At 36.7% G+C, this 23,937-nt stretch overlaps 2 protein-coding genes across 4 annotated transcripts in view; both read right to left on the bottom strand.

The window, feature by feature from the left end:
- Positions 1-720: 720 nt before the first annotated feature.
- Positions 721-14,493, bottom strand: LOC109107097 (transmembrane protein 229b-like). 3 transcript variants are annotated; one of them, XR_002020694.2, is made up of 6 exons: positions 12,903-14,493; positions 7,370-7,480; positions 2,224-2,281; positions 1,765-1,965; positions 1,293-1,573; positions 721-1,205 (listed from the first exon to the last, which is right to left on the bottom strand). XR_002020694.2 is itself a non-coding variant. In XM_042742670.1 (3 exons), the coding sequence occupies exon 3, from the start codon at positions 4,869-4,871 to the stop codon at positions 4,299-4,301; it is 573 nt and encodes a 190-aa protein (XP_042598604.1). In that variant the 5' UTR covers positions 4,872-4,904; positions 7,365-7,480; positions 12,903-14,493; the 3' UTR covers positions 2,968-4,298. The 3 variants fall into 3 exon arrangements, 2 of the variants coding, with proteins under 2 accessions (XP_042598604.1, XP_042598603.1); XM_042742670.1 differs by lacking the exons at positions 721-1,205; positions 1,293-1,573; positions 1,765-1,965; positions 2,224-2,281 and adding an exon at positions 2,968-4,904 and having other exon boundaries at positions 7,365-7,480; XM_042742669.1 differs by lacking the exons at positions 721-1,205; positions 1,293-1,573; positions 1,765-1,965; positions 2,224-2,281 and adding an exon at positions 2,968-4,904 and having other exon boundaries at positions 12,903-13,399.
- Positions 14,494-14,995: 502 nt separating this feature from the next.
- Positions 14,996-23,937, bottom strand: part of LOC109107098 (metastasis-associated protein MTA1-like) — a 49,884-nt gene continuing 40,942 nt past the window's right edge. The window contains exons 10-18 of the mRNA XM_042742668.1: positions 22,302-22,376; positions 22,151-22,209; positions 21,905-22,032; positions 20,306-20,454; positions 19,819-20,008; positions 18,545-18,634; positions 18,307-18,459; positions 16,339-16,493; positions 14,996-15,816 (exon numbers count right to left, since the gene is read on the bottom strand). Of these exons, the coding sequence (XP_042598602.1) occupies positions 16,384-16,493; positions 18,307-18,459; positions 18,545-18,634; positions 19,819-20,008; positions 20,306-20,454; positions 21,905-22,032; positions 22,151-22,209; positions 22,302-22,376 (954 nt within the window). The 3' untranslated portion in view covers positions 14,996-15,816; positions 16,339-16,383. The remainder of the gene's footprint in view (positions 15,817-16,338; positions 16,494-18,306; positions 18,460-18,544; positions 18,635-19,818; positions 20,009-20,305; positions 20,455-21,904; positions 22,033-22,150; positions 22,210-22,301; positions 22,377-23,937) is intronic.

Raw genomic sequence — 23,937 nt, 5'->3', positions numbered from 1 at the left:
TGTACGTTTTCCATCTTGCAAACCATAGCATCGCATTTCCACTATGCCCTCCAACCCGTTGCATAGAGAGGATGCATACAAAAAATAAAACTCTGAAATATTTTAAAAGTCCTACCTCTGTGATATTTCAGAGAAGAAAGTAAGTCATACAAGTTCAAAATAACATCATAGCGAATCATGACTAGACTGTGATTTTTGGGTACACTACCCTTTTAACTAACGCTGAATATTAACTAATATACCTTGGTTGATATTCATGGGACATGTTTGCAGAGATCACTATTTATACTATTCTCAATGAATATATATGAAGTGAAGTGAAAGAGAAAGTGACGTGACATTCAGCCAAGTATGGTGACCCATACTCAGAATTCGTGCTCTGCATTTAACCCATCCGAAGTGCACACACACAGAGCAGTGAACACACACACACTGTGAACACACACCCGGAGCAGTGGGCAGCCATTTTTATGCTGCGGCGCCCGGGGAGCAGTTGGGGGTTCGATGCCTTGCTCAAGGGCACCTAAGTCATGGTATTGAAGGTGGAGAGAGAACTGTACATGCACTCCCCCCACCAACAATTCCTGCCGGCCCGAGACTCAACTCACAACCCTTCGATTGGGAGTCCGACTCTCTAACCATTAGGCCACGACTTCCCCATTATATATATATATATATATTTATATTTTTATATTTTAATAATTAGTTCTTTTCTTCTGTATTTATATGATAAGAACATCTAGTTGCTTTACAAGCCTGCAGTTAAAATGCTTTAAATACAGGGAATAAATAGTTTAAATAAAGCCAGTTTTTCTAGTCCCAACCATTCTGCATCTGTCTGCAGCACCCTATATAACATAAGCGCAGTTGTAAAGCAGGTTTCCTCCCATTGCATGGTTTATAAGTACTCTTTCTCCATTTCTAATCTGCTTTATGAATGGATCTGAGCCCTGACACTCAGATCTATTCAACATGGGCTACTCTCGACACACCCCTCAAATGCAGCATGAAGCCATCGTCTGCTCCACTGCACTCTGACAGCTTTGATGACTGACAGGCTTTAAGAATACTGTAGTGATACCCCTCCCCACTGACTTAGTTCCCATGCAAGACACTTCATTTAACCAAACCCCTCCTGGGCTGTTAGTCCTGGAGCTGTTTGTGCCGGAGTCTCTGATTGTGAGCCGCTTTGCTGCTTCATTAAGCTGGAATAAAATCAGAGGAACATTACAGAAATCAGACAGAGAGACTCTACACACATCGGGAGGAAATAAAGGCTATTTATGCTTCACCTGCTCTTTAAAGGGTTAGGACCTTTCCATATTTGGAATGCTGACAGATGATTGGGTGTGTTGCTGTTGGAGGCGGCGTTTAGGTGTTTTTATAGGTACAGTGTCATAGCAGGCCACACCCACTACAGTCAGGTGAGCTCATAGGTGATAGCTGTGTTCTGCAGTCAATTGCGATGAGAGAAGAGTTGCCAAATTGCAATCAAAGGATTTGAGGTGATGCATAATTGCCCTAGATAGCCACAGGGTTTTTTTTTTAAAGAGTCTACAAAAAGGGCAGGAAACTGGAGACAAGAAAGACAGCACATAGGTTGAAAAGCCTTTCAATTATATAAGGTGACACAAGGATTAAAACGCATAGTAAAGATTAAGTGACAAAATGCAATCAAATGTACATGTCTACAAATAAAAAAAAGCATGTTAACTTTCTGAAGTTGTGAAATAAATATTGTAAAAAAAAAAAAAAAAAACATACCTGTCATAAGTTATATAATCAGGCCTAAGGCTCTGGCCTATTGATAGAAAGCAAAAACAGCTAAATGGACAAAAAATATCATGTTCATATAATGAACTCTATAGATTCCAACCATTGAAGGACATAAGCTGATGAGGATATGAGGTGTGGACCAGTCTGACACAGAAACACAGCTCACATAGCCCAAAGACATCATATTATCTGAAAGGTAACAAAACATACCATGTACACTGATACATTATCATACACACTTCAAGAAATATGAGGTGAAGTCTAGCAGAATAGAAATGTACTGTGGTAAACTACATTTATGCTTGCTACTATACAACTGTGATAACTTGGCATTAGCAAATGCTGGAAACTGAAAAGCTTAAAGAAAATCCCATAATAATTTATAATGATTTTACATTCGTAACAATGACTGTAGCAACTGTGGTTTGTTAGCATTAAGCAAGTTACCTTACGCTTGTTGGTAAAGACTCCAAATCCGGGTTCTGCAGTGGTGATAGGACGCCATCTAGTGGTCAAAGGGCAACATCGCATTTATATTAACCTGCATTTAAGCCCTTCAGTGTAAAATAACAGGGTAGATAATGGTTCAGCCGCAATGAATTAAGTGCTTGGGTTTTTTATTAGATTCGAGAAATGTTTGTATGAGAAATGGTTCACATGTTCACAAAAAAAAAAAAAAAAAAAAAAAACCTGTTAAATGAATGTGTGTAAGGGTGTTATTTGCTTAAATCACACATTTAAAATTCAAATGACAACACTTATTGCATTCCTTCCGCATATCACATTAATATTGCCTGAATGCATGGCTGTATAAACAGATGAACAGACATGGCATTGAAGACCATCTCCATCACCGCCGTACATCTGTTGATATGACCCGATCTGTATTATGATGTTATAGAGAGTGATTACAATACAAGAACAATGGCAATGCACTGCTTACAAATAGGAACGCAAAATTTCAAGGGAACAGAAAAGTGCACTCGATAATCATCTAAAATTTATAACTTTGACAATCATCTAGCACTCCAAAGAGACAGGCGTGCCAAACGTTACAATGAACTTCAGAACAATAGCTGCACAGCTACACTATCAAAGCTATGAACATAACATTTGAAATTTGAATTGCAACCTTTGTATTAAATTGAGAAGAAGACTAAATACAGACCTTTTAACTTAAAACCAACAATATTGAGGGGAAATTTGACAGAAATTTTATTCAAAAATGTGTGGCTTTAATACATTTTTTGTTTGGTCAGGAACAACATAACCAATACAACAAAACTTTCTGGCAAATCCATAACCTGAAATTGTAGCCATGCAGGTAATACCAAGGTGATGTTGGCATTTTAAATAATTTGCCACGATATTTCTCTTAATCTTCATCCATTACTTCATGGCATATGAGAGACGGAGCTGAAATAATTAACATTGATGTACCTGAGGTCAGTGAACCTATACTAGATGCCTTTATTGTGACTATCATCAGATCCCTTAAAAGACTCGATGAGAATCTAGCACCAGTTCATCAACACATTTACAACTCATTCTCTCCCATGAAAACCCAGGAAACTGTGATGATTTTATGGTTTCGGTACTGAGCACCAGACCTCTATATATGTAAAAACAATACAGTATTCCGCTGGGTCTTCATCTCAATGAGAAAAATAAACACAGAAAACAAAAGGAGGAAATAAACTGTACACAACATCTAAGATCAGTCTGAATATGAAAACATCTCCTGGAAGACAACTTTCATGCATGTTCAAGCACTGGAGTTTTTGAAGAACGTAAAAAAACACCAAATTCAAGTACAAGGCATTGCTTTAGGTTATACAGTATATATACACAATACATTTTTAATATATTATCATGACATTTCTTAACTACATTTTAGATATTAATAAATAACACAAACTAACATTCAAAAGGTAAGCTATCCTAACAGTTATTTGCTTTTGCTACTACATATACATCATACACACTGTTTATAATCTAAAAGGACTTGCTTTAAAAAAAAAAATAAAAAAAACACCTCGATATATCTTTTCGACTCTCTACAAGTGATGTGTTTGCGTTCCTGTTTTTTTTTTTGTTTGTTTTTGTTTTTTTTGGACGAGGGAATACGAGTCATTTAGTTTGTCCCCTCCCAGAGTGTCGGAGTGGATGGACTGGTTTGGGAGGTACAGTATGGAGGTACAAGTGGAGGGTTAATTCTCATTTTGCCATCAGCCACCACTCCTACAGATAAACCTTTAACTTAACGGCTACTCGCCCAAAGTAAGGCAGTAAAGTAGAGCACTGAAGTGGCAAATGAACGTCCCTCTATAAAAGCGAAGAACGCCAGCTGAACAATAAATAAGAAAGTTCTTCACAGTTGTGCAACTGTCTCTGTTCGAGCTGCACCAGCTGTGTCCAAGCGACTCTTACCCTGGAAGCAGATGGGAGAGAGATTGAGAGATGTGTGGAGAGAGTCATGGGTGACGGGAGCTTTGAGATGGGGATAGGTGTTGACAACATCCTCAATCCACCTTCACGTAGCCGTTTGCGCTGGTGGCCCCTCGTGCTCTTCGCCCTCCTTCTCCTCGTCCTCCGCCGCCTCTGTCCAAACGTTCTTCAGCCTGGCAAGGATCGGTGACCTCGTCGAAGCGCAACCGGAGCGTGTTGCGGATCACTAGGCGTTCTACAATAAAGGAGGCGCAGAACCAAGGCACAGCGTACTCTGCCGTGATCAGGCCCATGAAGTTATATTTAAACTCTGAGTAGTCCCATGGACAAGCGTTGAACTGTCGTAGCAGCAAACCCGTGCCGAACTCCCACAGGTATGTCCACAGTGTGTAAATGATGCAGCGGAGCAGCACATTGCAGCTGTCCCGTAGACAAAGGTACATGCGCTCTACGATCAGGATGCAGGTTCCGTAGATGAAGAGCGCCCACACGCTCGTCACGCCGGGAAACTTCCAGTTGCAGTTTACCACAAACTCCCAGGCGGCTGTGAACATGACTTCACAGAAGTAACCGTGGATGGCATACAAGTACCATCGAGAGAGGGCTGTAAGGGGCTCAGGGGTCATTGTGTTTGCCATGTTGACCATCTTCCTTTGTTTTTGACGTGTGGAGTTAATAGGCTTCAGGAGGTAAAAAATAAAATTAAAATAAAATGTTACAAATCTGCATACGCTGCAACAGAGGCTATGTTCTGAATGGAATACTAGGATACTGAGCAGTATACAATGCTATGGTTTTCAAAATAGTATGTAAAACAGCAGTATCTTTGATCGTTGCCACGGTTTTGTTTTTGAGACAAATTACCTGAGCAGCAAATCTTGACTAAAGGCCCATTCACACCAAGAATGATAACTATAAGGATAACTATAAAGATAAAGATATTAGCGTCCACACCAGAGGACGATATCGTTTGTTTATTCTAAGTGCTCACTTGTCTTCTGCTTTAAATTCTCGAGCTCGTTATGGCAGGATGGATTCTGATTGGGTGTCAATGTTTTTATTGTTCATCAGCTGGAAACAATTGTTCTAAAAGTGATTCCAACGCTTTCACTTTTCTGTGCCCTTATCATTATAGCTGTGGTGTGGACTCAGCTATTCTTTAATATTGAGTACAATTTTTAGAATTGTTATCTTTATAGTTATTGTCCTTGGTGTGAATGGGCCTTAATGGTTAAGGAGCTGCAGGGAAATAACATCATGAGATGCCACAATAATGCTAAATTAAATTAAAATATAAAACATATTAACCTTTAAATATTAAGTTTTTAAAGGGCCCTGCAAAAATGGTCACTGGTAAAATATTTGCTATAATAAAATGAAGCATTTCCTATTTATATATTGCTAACATATTTTATTTTGTGAAAAAACATGGACACTAAGGTAAGGGCTAATGGGATCAACCAGCTAACCAGTAATCTTGACCTCTGAAATTTAGTAAGTGGCATAGATTTATCATATCGGGAAATAAAAATCATTTTTTGTTTTGTTGTTGTTTTTAAATCAAATCTTAAGACATCTTTAAAAATGTCTTAACTTTTGGCTGTGAAAGGTTAAAAAAAATAATTTTAAATTCTGCCAATATTACTTCCAGTTTAATAATTACATGAAAATGGAAGGACAAACTGAGTGCTTTACATTTTGGGATACGGTATTTCACATAGTGTGCTTTGTTGGCAAATCTGGGCCAAATAGTAGGCCATTTTGGTAATTTAGTCATACAAAAAAATTGCATGTTGTGCCCAATTTACACTACCATTCAAATGTTTGGGGTTAGTAAAATGTATTACTTTTTTTTATAAATTGTAATTAATACTTTTATTCAGCAAGGAGATACTTTTGTTCAAAAGAGACAGTAAATACATTTATAATGTTACAAAAGATTTCTGTCAAACAAATACTGTTTTGAATTTTATATACAGAAAAAGCAGCAGTTTCCACAAAAAATATTAAACAGCACTGCTGTTTTAAACATTCATAATAAGACCAAATATTTCTTGAGCAGCAAATCAGCATTTTAAAATGATTTCTGAAGGATCATGTGATACTGAAGACTGCTGAAAAGGAATTCCATCACAGGAATAAATTACTTTTTTAAATATAAAAAAAAAAAAAAAGCAAGCAGTTATTATAAATATATTATAATATTATAAATTTATAATATTACTGTTTTAAGCTATTTTCATAATATATATATGATCAAATAAATGCTTTGTTGAGAATAAGAGACATTAAAAATAGTACCAACCCCAAACATTTCAACGGTAGTTTATATATATTGCAGAAAAACATAGAGTAGTAGTATGATACACTGAACATAGCCAACAAAATACAAATGCTGCATGACAACACACAGTATTACCATCTACTATATACTATTAATAAATGACAGAATATTATCTCAAGGAGCATATCAGATGGATGAATGAACGGGGTCACTTGCAGACATAACCGAAAAAAACTGATCCCAGTTACATGAGCCAACAAACACTTTCAACTGTCCTTTGCTGTAAATCCATGCACACTGTACACAGCCTAAAATACAGTATCATATGTCAGAGGGCCTCTGAAGAGCTTAAAATCCTAAAACAGCTCATCTGTGTACAACTAACATCACAGTGAAACTGTAGAGATGGCTGATCAATTCTTAGGCAATTATGCCTGTTTTGATATTCAACTGCTGCTGAAGATGTGTGAAACTGAATTAGAGGTGAATGTGATCTCATTATGACCTATCAATTATACTTTGGTTACGTGCCATTTAGCAGATGTTTCTCTCAGCCAAAGCTGCTTATTGTAGGCTAATTGTAGGGACAGTCATCCAGGAGCACATGGAGATTAAGTGTCTTGCTCCAAGGGCATCATGGGAACTCAAGTGACTCTATAATTCACAAATCCTGATATCGAATACAAACCTTTATAAAGTGCAACATCACATTTAAAATAGATCTGCTAGTCTTATTTGAAAAACTAAAACTAATATATCCTGTACTGTGATTAAACTAGACTGAGGATTCAATGGATAGAGAGGGAAACAAACAAGAGTGGAATATTATGAAAAACAATAATATTTGCAAATTTACCCAACCTGCTGTCTGGCAGTCTCACTGTCCACACTCCACACCGTCTGTCAGGGTCCTAAGAGAGCGGTACTTCTGAGCTTTGCTGCTGATGTCAGTGCTAATGTGGTACTCATGTACTAAAATGAAAAAAAAAAAATGTAAACATACTGTCCTGTTAAATTAAGTGGAGTAATAGCTTTGTTTTAAAGGAATGTTACAGGTGCACAACAACTTCTACAAGCTTCTATGACATGCTGTTCATCACCACAGACATTCATTTCAACGTTCCCCTAAAAAACAAAGAATATGTGTGTTTCCAGTAATACACTTATTAATATAAGTTTATTAGGAAATACATACCATCACATATTGCATTTATTTGTAGCTATCGGTGTAAGACTAAATCTATTTTTTCTACACATTTTGTAATACACATTAATATTATTGAATTGTGTTTTTGAAAATTATAATATTGTATAATATTATAATAATTCTGTTAACCCAACACTAAGAATGAGAATTCCTAAGTGTTGCAATTTTAATCTCACAAAATCTGTGCATATGATAAAAGCCTCACACATCGAAGGTGTCAAAAGTGTTACTGAGATAAATGCAGCCACTGTTTCTAGAATCTAATACTTCCAGCTCTTCTAAAATATCTTCACATAAAGGAAGACGTCTGGTGTTACAAGCATCTCCGAATGTTCTGAACAGGACACGCTTAACATTCCAACCAGCTCGGGACAGAAAATATTTAGTGTACTACAAGCAAAGCTCTTAGTTACTTAACAATAGCAAGAACACACTATAAAGAAATATACAGCCCTATTGCATAGTGATGGATACAGGAGGTGCCAATGAAAACCCACATATTAGTTGTATATATATGTATAAATAAATATGTATATATAAGATAATGCTAGTGGATACAAAATGCAGTTTTTAGTGATGATTTCATTTATTAAGGGAAAAAAGCTGTCCAAACCCACCTGGCCATTCGTGAAAAATTAATTGCCCCTCCTGTTAAATCATGAAAGAACTGTGATGAACCATATTATCTTAGAAAGTTAAATTTCACTAGCCAAATCCAGGCCTGATTACTGCCAGACCTGTTGAATCAAGAAATCACTTTAATAGAAGCTGTCTGACAAAGTGAAGCATGCTTAAAGAGCAAAACATCATGCCATGATCTAAAGAAATTCAAGAACAGATGAGAAACAAAACAGTTGATATGTATCAGTCTGGAAAGGGTTATAAAGCCATTTCTAAGGCTTTGGGACTCCAGTGAACCACGATCTGAGCCATTATCCTATATAGCAATTTATGTGTGTTTGGGAATTAACATCCCAGGAGTGGCCGGTCTACCAAAATTACTCCAAGAGCGCAACGAAGACTCATCCAGGAGGTCATAAAAGAACCCAGAACAACATCTAAAGAGCTGCAGGCATCACTTGCCTCAATTATGGTCAGTGTTCATGATTCAACAATAAGAAAGAGACAGGGCAAAAATGGCATCCATGGGAATTTCAGTTGTCCTGATTATGATTTTTGTAGATAGTATGATGCATTTATTTTTCAGGATTCTTTGATGAATATCAAGTTATAAAGAAAGAATAGCATTTATTTCAAACAAATTTTTGTAACAATGTAAAAGTATTCGGAGTCACTTCTGATTAATCATTTATCTTACTGTTCTTACCATTTCCATTTCTGATTACATTATTTTTACTTTGTGTCATTTAAACAATACTGTTTTAATATACATTGTTTTGTCTATTGTTAATTTAAAAAAGAAAGAGAGAGAGAGAGATAGTAAGAGGTGTTATAAATAACACTTGATAAAAATTGCATTTCATACTTGGAAACTCCAAAGGTTTTTATCAGCCTAACTCCATGAGAGTGCAGCACACATTGCTAAAAGGCTGATATTCTGCACTCTAATGGAAAGGCCATTATGAAATATTAATCTATACTTTGAGATAAGACAGCTCTTGAGCCACAATAGAAGACAAGTGCTCAGTCATCCGGACAACCTTGCATTAAGAGTTGTGTGGTACAGAGCCCAATGCATGGTACGGTGTTTACATGTCCCCCATTTACTGGCCTTGCTGTCAGCCAAGCGATTGATCCCCTCCTATCAAACCTCTATTGACCTTCTCAGCAACCTGAACAGACCAGTCACTGCTGACAGCCTGGTCATCACTATACCACACGGACACGCAAGCTCAGCTGCACACAGCAGCATCAAAGCAGAACGACCGCTTTATGTGACATTTGATGATGAGAATTGTTTCTGTCTAGCCGTCAGGGAATGACTGTGTTATGTGCAAATACTGGTTGAAGAATTTGTCTATTAGTAAGGGCAAAGTACATGAAATGGTAGTTCTGATATGTGTGCCAAATGTAAATAAGTGGAATATTAAAAGTTGTTTTAGCAAATGATGCTCATTCGCAGACATTCATGGCATTAGGTTAATTACTTCAAACAGCAACAGTACTCGTCTCTCATTTTCTTTTTCAAAAAACCGAAAGGCACTTACACAGTGAGTCACTTACAATGAAATGCAATATTTGGAGGATTCAAAAGCAGAAAACGACTATTTTTATGGTGCATTTTTCTGGAGCTTGGTTATTGCTTCTATGGATGAGCAGCTTGAACATTGCATGAAATATCTCCTTTTGTGTTTCATGGAACTTTTTTTTTTTTTTTTTAATGCATGGCATACATTTTTTTGGTGAACTGTCCCTTTAAGTGCCCATTTGAGTACTATGGGAATTTCAGACATGATAAAAGCTACACTATCCAAGTTGTTGTGTTTTTCTTTTTGTCAATATCAAGCACACACCTGCCAAGAGAACAAAGGCTCATCAACGGCAGGGACAATATACTATAACATCCTCCTTTGACGCACTGGAATGACCGGCTCCGATGCATTCTTATTACTGCTATTTCTAGAGGTGACTGATGAGAGCTCTGGTCTCTTGCCATGAGTTCACTCCACTCTGCATAAATATAAATGGCAGTGGATCAATAGCGCACACAGCTCAGTTACTCTAGACATCACCTTGGCTCCAGCCCGCACACAGCCTTCATTCTTCTCATCAGGTACAAGAAGTGCTGATACAGTAAGCCTCCTCAGGGCTGTTAAAGGATGATCATGTTTCTTCACAGAGGCAGAACCAGTTTCATTAAATTCTTCAGCATGAGGCGGACAATTCATCCTGGGTTTCACTAATCAGTGTTAATGAGGCACAAAAAAAAAAAAAAAAAAAAAAAACAATAGTAGCTGAAAGCCGTTAGTAATAAGGAGTGGCTAAATAATAGCAGGCACATATTTTTGGTTAATTGATGTGTTTTTCAAAGGCAGCGAGAGAGAGATAGAGAAAGAGAGAGAGAGAGAGAGAGAGAGAGAAAGAGAGAGAGAGAGAGAGAGAGAGAGAGACATAAGTGAATTTGTTAACATTAAATGCTTACAATTAATTTTTATCCTTTATATAATGTGTTTTTTCTGGATTTTTTAGTTGATATTCTGTCTCTATCTATTAAAATAAACCTACCATAAAAATTGCATTCATATCTTTGCAAGTGGGAAAACTTACAAAATCAGCAGGGGATCAAATAAATATTTTCCCCACTGTATAATTATTAAAAAATGCAGATTTCAATAATCTTAAAATAGCCTAAATTTTCCCAATATATTGGTCTATTACTACTTATAAAATCTTCCCCAGCATTATTTATATTAAATTATTAAAATAATAAAAATTAAAAATACTTTTCACAATCTGAAATCATCCGTTTCTGAAAAAAGGGACTTTGGGGGGTAGAAAATGTATTCTAGATATACAATAATTAAATACATAAATAATTTTTGTCTTAATTTATGATGAAAAAGTACTGTAGTGCTACCAGTTTTGCTATTGTGAACTAAAACTATTAAAAACAGTTATTTTTATTTGAAATAAATAAACTTTTAAATAAAATAAAATATTAAATGGAAAAGTTAAATTAAAAAATTAAACATTAGAAATGCTGCCTTGGCAACTAACTGAAATACAATAACTTCAAGCTTAATTAAATTACTAAAAACTAAAATAAAGGTAAATAGAAGTATAAAAACTAAAGCACATAAAACTAAAACTACAAAAATTAAAACTGAAAATATAAAAATAAAAATGTATTCAAAAATAATAATAAATACTATAATAAGTAGGCTATATAAATAATTCTGAAATCAAACTGAGTGCTAGCGATATCATGGTAGTTTTTTGAATGTGGTCTGGCTGCAGCTTTAAAATATGGCTGGCCTTAGGACTCTCAGGGTGGGCCAAGCTCATGATTCGGTGGATCAGGACCACCCAGTCCCGCTCGGCAGTCAGTCCTCTTATATACTTTTTTACTTCAAGTAATTATGAAGCAGCCCAAGAGCTTATCCTTTCAGTCTGTTCCCCCGAAAGGACCACAAGTATGTCCCAGACCCTCCAGACTGCTAACATATGGGTCAGCACCAAGAGATTAACAACTTCTGAGCCTTAATAGAGAGGGTTAGTCACATGACAGCGGCAAGCCACAGTGATGTTAAAAAAGACTGACATCTTCTTTGAAGAATAAAATAATGACAAACCGACATTTACCATAATTACACGTCTTATTCTGAGAAGCAAGATTGAGATGTGGGTGCAGTGGAGCATATCTGCCACACTAAACAACAAATCCCCAGTTTTAATCAAGTAAGCTTTGAGTGTATTTGATCTCAGGCTGCTGATGTAAGTGGGGCTTCAGCTTAGCGGTATGAAATATGAGGACAGAGTCAGCGTAGTAAATATCGACCCATCCAAACTATCCCGGAACGACCTCTTAAAGGGCACGCATCATGTTTATATAGGTATTGTATATTGGGTGACTGAGATGGAAGAAGTGAGAAGCCAGAGACCCCAGGATTTGAACTCTTTTGGTCTGTTTACTCAAAATACTCTGTTTCTGAAGTGTCGTCAAATATAATAATGCGACTTGATTTAGCACCCGACATGTTCATAATAATACGAATTGTTTGGGATATGTAAGTTTGAGGGTTTTTCGTGTGAGACTGTATATACCGCAGTCGTGACAGCAGCAGCGCAGGCCTCCATGACAACCGACCACTGCAGCGCTGCGTCGCCTGCGCAGACACAACTCCACGTTAGTGTGATTTATAGCGGTACGCACTCGGAGCACTTCGTTCTTCTAGTAAAAACATTACATGAAGTTTCACGTCGTTTTTGTATCGGACAACAAAGAAACTGCAAACGGTCAAACTTAAGCAAATTCCTTCGTAATTAAAGGATGGAGCGCAAATTAACGCGTTTGGAATCAAATGCGCGATTGAGATGGCAGCGTTGACTTCCTCGTTCGCATATTTGGGTGATAACAGTCTGTAAAACCGCGAGCTGGTGGGGCGAGGAAACGTTCAGAAAGGTGCACCGGTTTACTCTGACCCGAGCTCGTGTAAATTGTGGGATAACCCGTGCAGGAAACTCGACTGGGTCTAATGAAACATCCCAAAAGCCGGCGAGGCTTACCTTATTATTCCTCCGCTGCTGTAGATGTAAAGGAGCCGGGCCTCATTTTGGTGTTAAACAGAAGAATTAAACAGAAAACCGTTGCACCGGTTGCCCCTCAGAGCACATTTGTAGCCGGCTCTCTCTGTCCTCTCGCCGCTGTCCGGTGATAACTGACATATTTTACTCCACTGCAGCAGTAACAGCACATGCTCAGACACCGGCTGCGTTTCAAAACACAGCGAGCAGCCTACCTAGTAGTGACGTGCGATTCGGCATCGAATCATGCTTCAGAATCGGATCTTTTTGATTAATCGGTTCACAAAACTAGTCTTTAAAAGAGTCGTTCACCAAAAGCTACTGTGTTCGAAAGTTCCGTCGTTACGAATAGAGGTCAACAGAACTTGCGACCATAGTTAGCTAACGATGGATGCTTTTGGGAAACGCACCCCCCTGGTCTGACTCTGAGCTGCTGCTCTCGTTCACTGGCTAAACTGAATCACGAGTCGACTCATTCGAGCACACTTGATTTGATTCCCAATGAGCCGAGAACGGAGTGATCAAAGGATGTGACTGTAAAATGGCAAGAGCGGAGCGACTTATTCAAAACATTCACATTCAAAACATATGAAACTAACATTTTTTTTTAACATTTTATTAAATCGTGCAAAATCTTTTTAGTCAATTATGTAAAATAATTATAGTATTGTTGTAATATGTAAGCTACATAATTTACAGTGTAGGCTAAAATGTAAAATATATTTTTCTAGATGATATCTTTATGAGATAAATATCATAAATATGAGCCCCATGACATATTGATAACATTGTTTTGTGCTGTATGTTTATATGGTAAAAATGACCCACATAATGGAAATATTGAGTACTAGGGTATAAGATTGGAACACAGCCAGTAGGCTACTGTTGGGTCCAAGTCCACCTTGTCGAGCCTAGACCCTTAACCAAATGATGTCTTACTTTAATTATATGCTGTTTGCACTTATTATTAATTTTAATTCACATTAAGTGCAAAATATAAGATTTCCGAGTCAGATTTGAGTCCAAGTGCCTCTAGCTCCAAGGCTGCAGGCTGAAAAGCTCATGCAACCAAACACGAGGCACAGCAAATGTCAAACTTATAGACAGTGCTTGATTATGTGGCAAGAACGCAATAAAACACAAATTATCAATTAAAAATCACAGGTGCATATCAATATCACAATTAAGTTTAATTAACACATTAAGTATTGGGTGTCTTATGTTAAAATCCTGGACTTTACAGCTATAAACATAAAACCCTGTGGCTGCAGGACCATAACCTATCTTTTCTAGAAAATATAACCTCACTTAACGGGACAGTTCACCCAAAAATCAAAGATAATTAGCTATGTTGTACCAAACCTGTATGACTTGATTATTTCAGTAAAACAAAAGGGGATATTTTAAAGAATGCTGATAAACATTTGTTTGGTAGCATTGACTTGCATTGCATGGACAAAAAACACTGAAATGTTTCTTAAAATATCTTTTATATTCCACAGAAAAATACAGGTTATACAGGTTTGGAACAACATGAGGGTGAGTAAACGACAGCTTTTTTTATTTTTGGATTAAATATGAAAAACATTAAAATATAGTTTGACTGATATCCGTTGTCAATTGTTTTCCCCCACCACAAGTGACTCTAAATTAACGTGTGTTTCGTAAGGAATGAAATAACCCTATATTCTACCTATTCTGCTTTAGATATTATGGCAGTTCATGAAAACGTGTCTACAAAAATATCATTCCCCAAAAATACATCCTTTAAACTGCTAAGCTCAGTATCTTTGGTTGCAAGTGTCAAATTACATATTACTTTTTAAGATTTTCAAAAAATGTTTACAACTACAGTCTGTTGTATGTGTATACATCCTTGTCATTTAAATTATTTATTTTTAAAGGAAAATGTGTGATGAGTGTGTGAAGCTGGGTTGGCCTAAAGATATCAATATTTGATAAGCCAACTGCAAAGTAAACTAGGTTGTATCACATATCCCTAGCCTGAAGCAACAGTTTTTTGCTGCGTGCATACGTGAGGAATAACTAAAACACCACACTCCCATACAAGCTCATTCTTAAGAAGGTGCATCATTGTATTAATGGGGTAGTACCTTTTCAGAGTTCCCATGCATCACCTCTCCGTATATGCAGGAGAGAGCTGGGGAGGTTTCCTTACAAAAAGACATTTCAAAGAATACGCTGTGCATGGCAAATCCATTACAACAAGCTTTGATAACCACCAAAGGCCCAAAATGCACCACTGTACAATAACGCCTCCCTCCTCTTTTCATTTACATATTCACAAAAGAGAAATGACATATAGGAGCAGTTGCAATACTCGTGAAAAAGGTAGAAAAAGAACGTTCTGTTGTCTTTCTGAATAATTTAAACCACTGTGGCAGGACGGACTAACAGAACCGGAGAATACAAGCATCCAAACGAAGAGAAACGTCATATAGTCCTTCACGTCTGTGTGGAGCTGTCATGTTACAAAACAACGCAGGAGACAAAAATGACAGTTCATCCCACCTTTACATTATGGTTTGGGAGCAAGTTGTTTCAAGAAACGTTCAAGATTCTTACATGTTCTCAAGTCATTAAAAAGAAAATGGTTATACTTGATAAAAAAAGAACAGTAATAATAATTGTAATAATTATAATTACAATGACAGAAGTAACAGCCGATGGTAAATAATAATAATAATCAGTCCTGTACAATCAGATCAGTCCTGCGATTGGCCACAGGCTGTTTGAACCCATGGAGACGTCAGGGCTTTGCAGTCATTTCAATGGCTTCAGCTGTAAAAATGGGCCGCCTGGACAGGGCTTTCTGACCGCAGATCCTTTCTTAGGTCCATCCGTCACTGAGAGCTGAAAAAATCTCTCGAGTCACCTGAGCATTAAAGAGATGCTGTCAGAGTCTGTAGTACAACACAAGACACCAATTGTTGCTTTAATATATTGGATTTAGAGTATTAAAAACAATATAAATCGCATTTTATTGAAATTAAGTTATATGCAGAATTTAAAGTTATAAACAATGTATATACTAAAAATGTAATTAACAATTACATGGTCCAGAAAGACAAAAATTTAGGAGTATTTTTAATGTTATTATATTTAATGTTAAAAAAACAGTTGTGCTGCTTAAAACGTTTGTAGAAACCATGAACAATTTCTTTTTTCAAGATTCTTCGAGGAAAACAAAGTGCAAAAGAACAGCCTTTATTTTTTGAAACAAATCTTATGTAACTTTTTAAATGCCTTTACTGTCACTTTTGAACAGTAGTGTACAGTACATACATATTTTACATCTAATGCAAGGTTTTTTAAAAAAAAAATCAAATTTATTAGAATATCTACTAAATGTACCTGTTGAGAACATCTGCATTAGAAATGGTCATGAGAGCTGTACCTGCTCATCTGGTCAGAGTGTAGCAGTCAGTTGACAAAGCAGAGGTCAGTCCAGCTCATGAACCTCATCCTGCAGGCCGGAGGGAGTTCGGCTTGGTTCAGACACCCTCTTGGCCATAATTTCCCACTGAGGAGCCAGAATTTTGGGTTTGGACCCTGATAGACATATAGAGAGAAAGAGAGGAGATAAATCCATCTATACATGTTGGTGAAATGCATTTACATATACAAAAACCATGCATTAAGAGCCGGGGGGGTGAAAACTTTTTGAATTTGAAGATCAGGGTAGATTTAACCTATTTGTCCTTTTGGGAAACATGTAACTATCTTCTGTAGCCTCTGAAGGGCAGTGCTAAATGAAAAAATATGATATTAAGGCAAAATAAGAAAAATGTACACATCTCCATTCTGTTCAAAAGTTTTCACCCCCTGGGTCTTAATGCATGGTTTTTCTTTCTGGAGCTTCAGTGAGCATTTGAACCTTCTGTAATAGTTGCATATGAGTCCCTCAGTTGTCCTCAGTGTGAAAAGATGGATCTCAAAATCACACAGTCATTGTTGGAAAGGGTTCAAATATGCAAAAATGCTTGAAAACCAAAGAGTTTATGGGACATGAAGAACACCGTATTAAGAATTCAAGGGCATGTAAACTTTTGAATGGGGTCATTTTTATAAATTCAACTATTATTTTCTCTTGTGGACTACATGTAAACATCTTCTATGTGAAATATCTTATTCAGGTCAGTACTAAATAAACAATAACATGCATTTTGTATGATCCCTCTTATTTTGGTAAAATAATTAACATTTTGCAGATTCTGAAAAGGGGGATGTAGGGTTTTGAACTTTTGAACTGTACTTTTTTTTTTGTGTTACATGTCTATTTTATGTTAGTGCAGTACACATAGCAAGGATTTTTTTTTTTATTATATAATAAAAAGAAAACAGAACAGAAAAAGAAGAGCAAGCTAGTGTTAGAGGTCTTTTTTGTGCTTTTTGTTAATTGTATAATAAATAAAAAGAAAAATAGTATATATATATATAAAAGTATTTTTATCTAATTGTCAAAATAATTATTTACATAAAATGTAAATAATTTGTAATATTATGAACATAAATAATAACTGTGATAGAGGAGGTGTATCCTAATACAACATCATAGAACACATAACAAAGGTGAATAGCTCTAGCGTGCTTAAATAAAGACAGCTTTTGTGTGGCACATGGAGTCGCTGCCTATGAAGAGCACACAAAAACATTCACATATGATATTCCATTTCAGTTAGGATGCTACCTTAGAAGACAGCTGCCCATGCGGCAGGAAATAAGTATCAGAGCAGCTTACCATTCTATAGTTTCATGAGCCGTTCACCCTACTGGTTCTAAGAGGTACTACATGCACTCTTATGATAACCCCATCCTTTACATAATACATGCGGCTCACACCACCAAAGGACCAAGTGCATTAAGACCCCAAATGTAAAAGCAATCTGAAAAAGCGGCATGGGGGTGAAGAAAAAGGATTTGCTGCTTTGGACAGAATGGTGCCAAGCTCATCAGGAATTTATGTAACTGGTGAACATTGGTTTCCCTCCAAAGCCTTCATAGAGACAAGAGGGTAATGAAGCACAATGTGACAAGGGAGCATACATAAGTGTTCCTAACATCCGCGCCACGTGCTCGGGAAGCCCTCCTTTTGAATCGACGGTTACGGTGCCTTTAGTCTGTGTTTTGGGGTCTGACCTCCCGCAGGACTAATGATCCATGTGAGTCACTGCTGGTCCGTTACCATGACAACCTTGAAAGCCATTCAGAGATTAAAGTAGCGCGCGTGTGTGTGTATGTTTTCCTGTATGGGGGTTGGTAAAGACACTAGTGGGAGAGTTTAAGACAAGTGAATAAGACATCGCAAGAAGAGTAGGAAGAGAGTGTGTTGTGTGGGCAGCACAGAAACCCGACGATGGCTTACCATCCAAACCGTTGTGCTGCTCGTAGCTGCGTTTGCCCAGGATGGTTGGGGAGCCGTTGTTGAGGATGGGTGTGGATTTGATGGGCGTCAGGCTGCCCATGGAAATGGTGGCTCCTCGTGGAGGATCTGATTTGGGTGGGCAAGGGTGGGCCTCTGGAACACAGTTTGAAAAGACATGATTAAAACGAGTTAAAAAAATCTGAAAAAAGCCTTTTGAAGGAAAGGCAGCTTCACTTACCCAGATATCTAACCACTGACTCTAAAGGCTTCCTTACTGTCTGCTTTAGAGGTGGAGGCTTTTTGGACATATCTGGCAACCTAACCGCACCTGAAATATGTCAAAAAGAAACGCCAATAAAATTATATATTCTACTTGGGTTTAAATTACAGTGATAATTCACTACAGGGTCAATGACACAACACTTTTTGAATGAAAAAAAAAAAAAAAGTTAATTTACTGTATAAACACGTTTTCCATTATATATTATTTGTGTGTGTGTGTGTGAATGGGGGAGGGGGGAAATTCAGGGTGGTAACAAAAGACAAAAAGCCTATTTAAAAGAACAATGTAATGATAGTTTAGCAGAATTTGTAAATTTTTATTCATATATACATAATTTTGTTTTATTAGAATTTCGGTAACACTTTACAATGAGGTTCCATTTGTTAACTATATTTAATGCATTAATTAACACTAAGCAATATATTTGTTACAGTATTTTTGTTAATAAATATTCAATGGTTCATTGTTAGTCCATATTATCTCTGGTCCATTTCATTTCTTTACCAAATCAGTCCTGTGGTATAAGCAATATACAGAAACATGGATTCCTGTAGATGGGGAAGTCGTGGCCTAGTGGTTAGAGAGTTTGACTGGCTGTCCACTGCTCCGGGTGTGTGTTCACAGTGTGTGTGTGCACTTTGGATGGGTTAAATGCAGAGCACGAATTCTGAGTATGGGTCACCATACTTGGCTGTATGCCACTTCACTAGATTCTCGAGACTGTGACAGGATCAGTAAGTATAATAAATTATCAAATATTAATTAACATTAATTAAATACTTGATATTTTTGTGACATGTTAAGGTTGTAAAAAAAAAAAAAAAAAAAAAAAAAAAAAAAAAAATCAGGTTGTGCAATGTCAAATGGCACAACCTCCCAACTTTGTTAATTAGTTGAAAAAAATTGCCTTGAAAAATCTAAATATTAAAATTTTCATTTTTTGTTTTTAGTTTTACTTTTTACTTGTTTATCACATAAAAATTTTTAGCCTTTAAATATAAACTTATTTAAATAGTACAAACTTTTTTTTTTAATGGTCAAAAATATAAAAAAATGAATTTTCAAAAATGTGTTTTAAACTAGATTTTTAAAATATATATATTTTTTCCATTCATTAAGCCACAATTTATTATAAATAAATACATAAATACATTTTTTAAAACAGCTCATGATTCATATAAAATATCATGTTTGAAATGCTATGTTCATGTCTCACAGCAGATACTCACACTCTGCTTTGATAGCGGCAGTGTTGACAGGTATGTACGGGTGTCTGGCCAAATATCTGGATCTCAGCAGGTCCTGGCAGACGCGTCGAGCAGCTTTCGTCAGCTGAGACGTCTGAAGGTAGAAAGCCTGTCTGGTCTTAACAGCAAACTTTGGGCTTCCGCTGTGTCTCATGGGCAGACCGTGAGGACTCTGAACACAGACAGCGAGATGAAAGTCAAGTCCTGGGTGACAGCAAAATCTTAATATTGCATTTTAATTCTGTTAAAGTCCATGAATTTCACTTTTAAACATAAATGAAAGACAAAGTTTCGCTCATTCAGGGCATTCATTTAACAGTCACAAAGAGGCATGATAAAACAGAATTGCACAGCACAAGAAAAAAACAGACTAAATAAAACAACTCGGGGGAGAGAGCAAGAATTTCATGTCAAGAATTGACTCGAAGCCCCGTAGAGCATGTTTGGAGAGAATCCACTTTACACCCACCATGTTGCGGTTGGGTCCGGGCCTCTCTCCATCCAGTCTGGTTGGCATCTTCAGACCTCCGTACTTTTTCCAGTAAGTCCAGCAGGAGGCACACAGTCGGCACTGCATGTTGGGGGGCCCCCATGAGTACCACTGATATGAGCTAGTGGCTACACACAAACAAAACACATCAAGCTCCTTCCAACTCCACTCTACTCGCTGTAGTTTAAAGAGATAGTTCACCCAGTAAGTTTTAGGAGCTCATTTTTATTTCATCTCCTATCCAACGATTCGATGCTTTGATATGAGGAGCCCGATTCGACTTTCAATCTCACAGTCGAATATTCTCGGGGTGTTATGATCATGCCACTTTGGCAATATGGGGGCGCTCAAATGTCTGATTTCACATAGAACTACCAGTTTTCTCCCAAAGTTAATATTCAGCTTATTAAGATAATGCTGTAAATAAAAATCTGAAAAGAAAGAAGCTTTAAATATGTATTTTAATGTGCGTGAATAAATCAAACCACCCCTATAGATTTAAGTTTCACTTTCCATAACCCGTGACAAACAGAGAAGCATCTTGGCGGCAGAGATTTAAATCTTTAACAAGACTCAAATTGACACAGTCAAAGTGAAAGATTTTTTCGATCAGGTAGGGTACAAGTGATTTCAAAACATTTCAGCATGTTTATATATGTCACGTATAGCCTCTATTATTTATCTCATATAAGATGCATTTGGTTGATTTGCGCTGCAGTAAAGCGTTTCATTGTAGTAATGTTGTGAATACTTGTTTACATATTTAATGTTAACTACCTTTTATTCAAAACATTATTTTTGTATCTGCGAGGCGTCCGTTACACATTTTCCCTGTGCGTCAGTAATTATGGCTGTCGAATGTCTGTTTTGACTCTTGTTAATGTATTTTGCCCCGCCCCCAAATGTATGATTCGACTATTAGTGTGTGTGTGTGTGTATATATTTTATTTATTTTTCGTATTTCAGCTTTATTAAACACATTGTAACAGTTTTAGTTTGAGGGAACGTTTACACAACAGCTTTCAACTAAAAATGAAAAATTTAATGAATTTTAGTTGTTCACTTACATGACAAAGGCATTTTAGGGGTCTGAAAATGCCAACTAAAAAGCAACACCACATGCATAGGTTATTAATGCATAGGCATTAATTTTGTTTTCTTTGAACACAAAAATATTCTTGTAGCTTCATAAAATTGCGGCGCAGCTGAACTGCTGATGTCACATGGACTATTTTAACAAAGTCCTTGCTACCTTTCTGGGCCTTAAATGTGTCAGTTGCGTTGCTGTCTATGCAGGGTCAGAAAGCTCTTAGATTTGATAAAAAATATCTTAATTTGTGTTCTGAAGAAGAATGAAGGTCTTACAGGTTTGGAATGACACGAGGGTGAGTAATAAATGACAGAATTTTTTCCCTTTAAATCCATGTCAGAGAAAACTACATGACTGTTTTTGATGGGAGAAATCTTGACTAAAAATACCAGGGGAAAAAAATAAAATCGTCTGTACAAATACTTTGTCCTTTCAGTTTAATATCACCTTTAACATCTGAAGTACTTGAGAGCATCTCAAATACTCACTGTAACAGCTCTCGCATGCTCTGCCCAATCCGACAGGCTGGCCTGGTGCTCCTGGAAGCACCCCTGCTCCATTCACGAGCCCTGGCTTCACGCTGTTCATGCTCAACTGGTTAGGGTTGGGCTTGTTACTGTAGAAAAAAAATGCCTTGACGGTTACAGGATCTCATCTGGTCAAAGTGCAATCACTCAAAGCTTATGGAGAAATGCAAAATCCAGGGTTGAACTTCAACCTTTTGAAATACTCACTAGTTTGGGATATAAACCTGCTTTAACTTGCTCTCAGCCTCGGCTGCTTTTAATCGTTTCTGTATGAAACAAGATCCAGTTAGTCTCAACGTGAAAACTATCTAGGTTTTCTACCTGTGCACAGAGACTTGAGACAGCAGTGTTGGATTACCTGCTGAACGTATCTGTCTGTGGTCTTCCACATGTAGTAATACTCAATGATGCTGGTCAGAGACTTCCAAGGAAGCTGGAATAGGAAAATAAAAGATCATTTAGAATGAATACTTCACTAAAATCTTAAACAAATTGCTGTTAATTATATTTAACCCCATATTTACAATGCGTAGGTTACGAGGTCACGATAATTAAGTTATCCTCATGTCTTTTCAAACTCATAGACTTGCATTTGAAGAACACAAATGAAGATATTTTCAATCTGAGAGATTTCTGTTCCTCCTCTGAACATCCACGCACACCAAAGAGATTTCTGTTCCTCCTCTGAACATCCACGCACTCCTATGAAAATCCACGCACACAAAAGTAATCTCTATAAATTGAGCGGTTTAATCAAAGTCTTCAGAGAAGACAATTAATTTACAAAATGAACATTTATTTTAGGCTTTTGTCACATAAGCACTGATCACTAGAGCTCCTCAAATATGGTAAATAAAAGATCAACAACATATGTAGGCTAGCCTATATGTGTGTGTATATATATATATATATATATATATATATATATATATATATATATATATATATATATATATATATATATATATATGTATGCATGTATATATATATATATATATAAGTGGCCAGTGAGTGTATATACGGTGGCCAGTGAGTGTTATATATATATATATATATATATATATATGTATATATGTATGCATGTATATATATATACACACATACCTACACAATGTCTTTTTAATGTGGGAAAGTTTTGGTTACATTTTTGGACTTTCAATAAATGGACAAAAAGGAAGAGAGGATATTATAAAAGTTATCTTCATTTGTGTTCTAAAGAGGAAAAAAAGTCTATGTTTGGAATGACATTTTAAAACCTTTTAACTCTGAACCACTGTGACTAGATCACGGAGTCAGTGTTGAACTTGAGAAACGGATCAGTGAACGAGTCTCACACATTAAAATTGTTCAAATCACTGAATGATGCAGCTGCAGCGGCTCGAGTTGGTGTAGATTATGAATAAATAATAATTACAATTTTGGTCTGTTTCATACATAGTTTTTTCTATGGTTTACAAAGCACATACAGACTCTTTTATGGAGCTTTTTTGCCATTTTTGTCACTTTTTGACAAGTTTTTTTGCATGAAAATTCTTAAACATTAGAATGAAATCATATGGATTTAAAAAGCAACATCAAAAAAAAGGGAGTAAATGGGGACAGTTTCCATTTAGATTAATGGATTGATTTTTTAAGGTATTCTTTTTTTGTTGGAGGAATCTTTTTAAAGCAAATCTGTTCATGATGGCAAACATAATTCCGGCTCCATTTGCCATTATTTTTTTCCCATTTTCCACGCCTGGCTCCTCCCTGTTTCTCTAAGTAGATTTCTGACTGAAACCCAGAGCCGAAATACTCAATGCTGCAAATACTCCCATCGACCACCAGATGGCAGAGTTAAACACACTTGGCACACTCGCTGTCCCCTGAACAAAGGCAGTTTATCAGTCATTACTGCCACAATTACCTAAGCATATGCTGTTCAAATCTGTTCAAAGCCACACTATGCTGTAGTACAAACTGAAGAAATCACCCTTCTGCTTGTGTAAATACAA

The sequence above is a fragment of the Cyprinus carpio genome, chromosome B17, assembly GCF_018340385.1.
Source record: "Cyprinus carpio isolate SPL01 chromosome B17, ASM1834038v1, whole genome shotgun sequence".
NCBI lineage: Eukaryota > Metazoa > Chordata > Actinopteri > Cypriniformes > Cyprinidae > Cyprinus > Cyprinus carpio.
This window is presented reverse-complemented; position numbering and strand designations above follow the sequence as displayed.